The following is a 3,327-nucleotide window of genomic DNA, read 5'->3' as shown; positions in this document are numbered from 1 at the left end:
TAAACTTTAGCTAACTTACATGGTAGCTCTCATGAGTCATGGATGTTAGCAAGACAAATTAACTATATTTGCCTTTTGGATAATTAGCTGTAAATTCGAGGCACAGGTAGCTTAGTCTTTTGTTCATCACCACTCACCTCCACACCAAGACAAACACAACTGGAAAGGGAGGGAGGCTCTTTGCCTGTCTGTGATGTGCATGTTCCGATCGTGCTACACTGCTGTGCGCCTGCGCGGAGACGCGGAGTGAGGAAAGCAAGATGAATCCATACTTTCATGTTATTAACTCCAAATTCTGACCCTACCATCCGATTGTCGCAGCAGAAATTGAGACTCATCAGACCAGCCAACCTTTTTCCAATCTTCTATTGTCCAATTTTGGTGAGGCAGTTCGAATTGTAGCCTTACTTTCCTGGTCTTAGCTAACAGGACTAGCACCCCATATGGTCTTCTGCTGCTGTAGCCCACGTGCTTAAAAGTTAAGCATGTTGTGCATTTAGAAATGCTCTTCTGCATACCTCGGTTGTAGCGAGTGGTTATTTAAATTACGGTTGTCTTTCTATCAGCTTGAACCAGTCTGGCCATTCTCCCCTGACCTCTGGCATCAATAAGGCATTTTGCCCACAGAAACCTAGAGATGGTTGTGTGTGAAAATCCCAGTAGATCAGCAGTTTGTGAAAGACTCAGACCAGCCCATCTAACAACAAAGCTGGGTTTCAAATTTTGGGAACGCAGTCATTCATGTAAGACAGTTCTGGGAGGCAATTATACAGAAATACTTTGACAACAGACTTTGCTCTGGCATTTAAGAATGACTATAACAGCATTTCAGATGCTGTGCAACAAGATTGGTTCGCTGGTTAGTCAAGTTCAATCAAGACAACTCTCGGAAGATTTTAGCATGGTGATGGATATGACAGTGTTAATGTATTTGGTCTTGACGGAATAGATCTGCTGTGCTGCTGCTGCTGTTGGTTATTGCTGTAGTTGTAGATTATTGCTGCGAGCATGAAGTCTCTAACAGCGTTCTCTCTTCTCTCCTGCAGCTGTTTCGACGTGTGGCAGCTGCCCTTCCAGGAATGGAGAGCATGCAGGAGACAAGCAAAGAAGGCAGTATCCTTTCAGTGAGCTCAAAACCAAAACAGTTCTGCAATTCAGATCGATGTAGTGTGCTGTGTAATCAGGTTACTCTGCTGCACTCTACTTCACATTTAATAATATATAAATAATCAAGAACTGACTGGCTTTCAGTTCTTACATATGACCTTGAGCACATTGTTTCCCTACTGTTTTTGTCTTATGTACTCCCACAGCACCATCAATTAAGTACTACTTCACTGAGACCAATCCATAAACATGTTACTTTATCTTGTACAGGATTTTATGTATCATTTTCATTAATATTATTAAAGTCACAAAAATAGTCAATACCAATGTAGGAGAAAAATACACTTTCACAGACCCTTTCTTACCAAACAGAATTATAAAGAGGTGCATTTGAATACACGTTTAAAAAAGAGGGGGTGCTACACACTCCTGATGTTCATGTCATAAAAAAATTGTACCTGGGAGTTTTAAGAATTGTAACTGATCAAGGCGCCATAGATATAGGTAGAAGCTGAAGTGAGGATAATCATATTATAAGAACAGCTGCTTCTCGTTCTGGTACAGATGCAAAATTGCTGCCATTCTCTTGTCTGTACTATTCTATTGCTTGTTTAACACTGTTCTCATAGAGATGTTCATCATAAGTAGGCTCTCAACTGGTTTTGCTTCAGGCCAATTCAGACAATAATATACCATGCAGGACACATTCTGGCACCATCGAAACGTTGCATGTGAACCTATATACACAGCAAACCAAACATTCCCCTAACGCTAATATAATTAATTAATATAATTTCTAACATTCTAAAACTATTCTTTTGAGCTTTTATTTTAATAACCAAAAACAAACATTTCTAGAATGAGAAAGCCAAAAATGAGTTTTGGCTTGCATAGTTTTGTGGACCCACTTTATATTAAGTGGCCTTAACAACTATGTACTTACATTTAAATTAATCATTTGGTACAATGCACTTATTGTGTACATACATGTTTTTATATTGTACTTATATTTTTAAAATAGCAGCATGTAATTACACCTGTAATTAATTTATGTAATTACATTTATAATTACACTGTTGACCCATCCCTTACACCTTAAACCACCCTACCACCAAACCTGTCCCTAACCTTTCCTGTATCCCACTCAATTAGCAGCAAAAGTGTTTTGCAATACAATAAGAACACACTAAGTACATTGTACTTATTTTTTGATGTAAGTACATAGTAGTTAAAGCCACTTAATATAAAGTGGGACCAGTTTTGTTTATGATTTTTGAGAATCATTTTTTGTCACACAACCCATCCATGTTTGCATCGTCTAATTTGGCTGATTCTAGATTTGTCTGATGAATTTGCACCAAAATGCCATAGTATTTGACTGGATACACAGCCTTTGACATCAAAAACAAAACAAACAAATGTCTTGCCCTTACTATAAAAGGTTATTGATTAAAGGCATAGTCATATTTTTCTTGTCTAAGTACAATTTTACAGTTATTTGCATTTTTATTTGCATTTAGTATTGTTTTTTCCTCCTGTCTGTGACCCTAAGTGAACAGAACTACAACACGTTTTTGGATCACAACCCACAAGCTGAGAATCACTGATATAGACACAATGCAATGTGCAAGGAGTTGATGTGCAATGTGCAGGCAGCATGAGGTTACAGTTCTGTGTTTTATTGCAAGAGTTTTCCATCATCCCTCAGACTTTAGAGCTCTGGCACATATCAGTCAAGTCAGACTCCAGATGCTGACACAAGGTCAGCCCATGTCAGAAAACAGTTTATTGGCATTCACTGTGTGTCACAGACCTTTGTCATTGCTCAATGATGGACAGCCTCTCTGTTCCATTTTACTTTCCTTTTACTTTTGTCATAACGAATGCAACACTTAAATATTAGGGTCTCACCAAGAAACAGCAGACTGTCATGAGCCATAAGCCTCCATAAGTATCCAACTCTGATTACTGTTTTGTTGTCCACTATTTCTGACACAAGTTCTTACATCCTTGAGACATCCATAAAAACATCCTTAAAGCCTTTAGAAAACCCCTCTTTTAGGAAATTACCTGCACCTGCACTAAAATATTCTAAAATATCTGATAGTGGCTTGTCCTGATGTACCCATAAATAAAAAAATTCTGAAGATTTACTCACCCTCAGGCCATCCAAGATATAGATTAGTTAGTTTCTTTAGCAGAACAGATTTGGAGAAATTT

At 38.1% G+C, this 3,327-nt stretch overlaps 1 protein-coding gene across 1 annotated transcript in view; it reads left to right on the top strand.

Annotated features, from left to right (window-relative positions):
• The window catches only part of LOC107752652 (ras-related protein Rab-6B-like), a 73,499-nt gene extending 72,270 nt beyond the window's left edge, over window positions 1-1,229 (top strand). Inside the window, exon 7 of the mRNA XM_016568683.1 lies at window positions 1,047-1,229. Coding sequence (XP_016424169.1) covers window positions 1,047-1,229 — 183 coding nt within the window. The remainder of the gene's footprint in view (window positions 1-1,046) is intronic.
• Window positions 1,230-3,327: the final 2,098 nt, after the last annotated feature.

This window comes from Sinocyclocheilus rhinocerous, unplaced genomic scaffold (assembly GCF_001515625.1).
Source record: "Sinocyclocheilus rhinocerous isolate Xijiao unplaced genomic scaffold, SAMN03320098_v1.1 scaffold1733, whole genome shotgun sequence".
NCBI classification, from domain to species: Eukaryota; Metazoa; Chordata; class Actinopteri; order Cypriniformes; family Cyprinidae; genus Sinocyclocheilus; species Sinocyclocheilus rhinocerous.
Note: the sequence above shows the minus strand (reverse complement) of the source record. Positions and strands in the feature narration are given on the sequence as shown.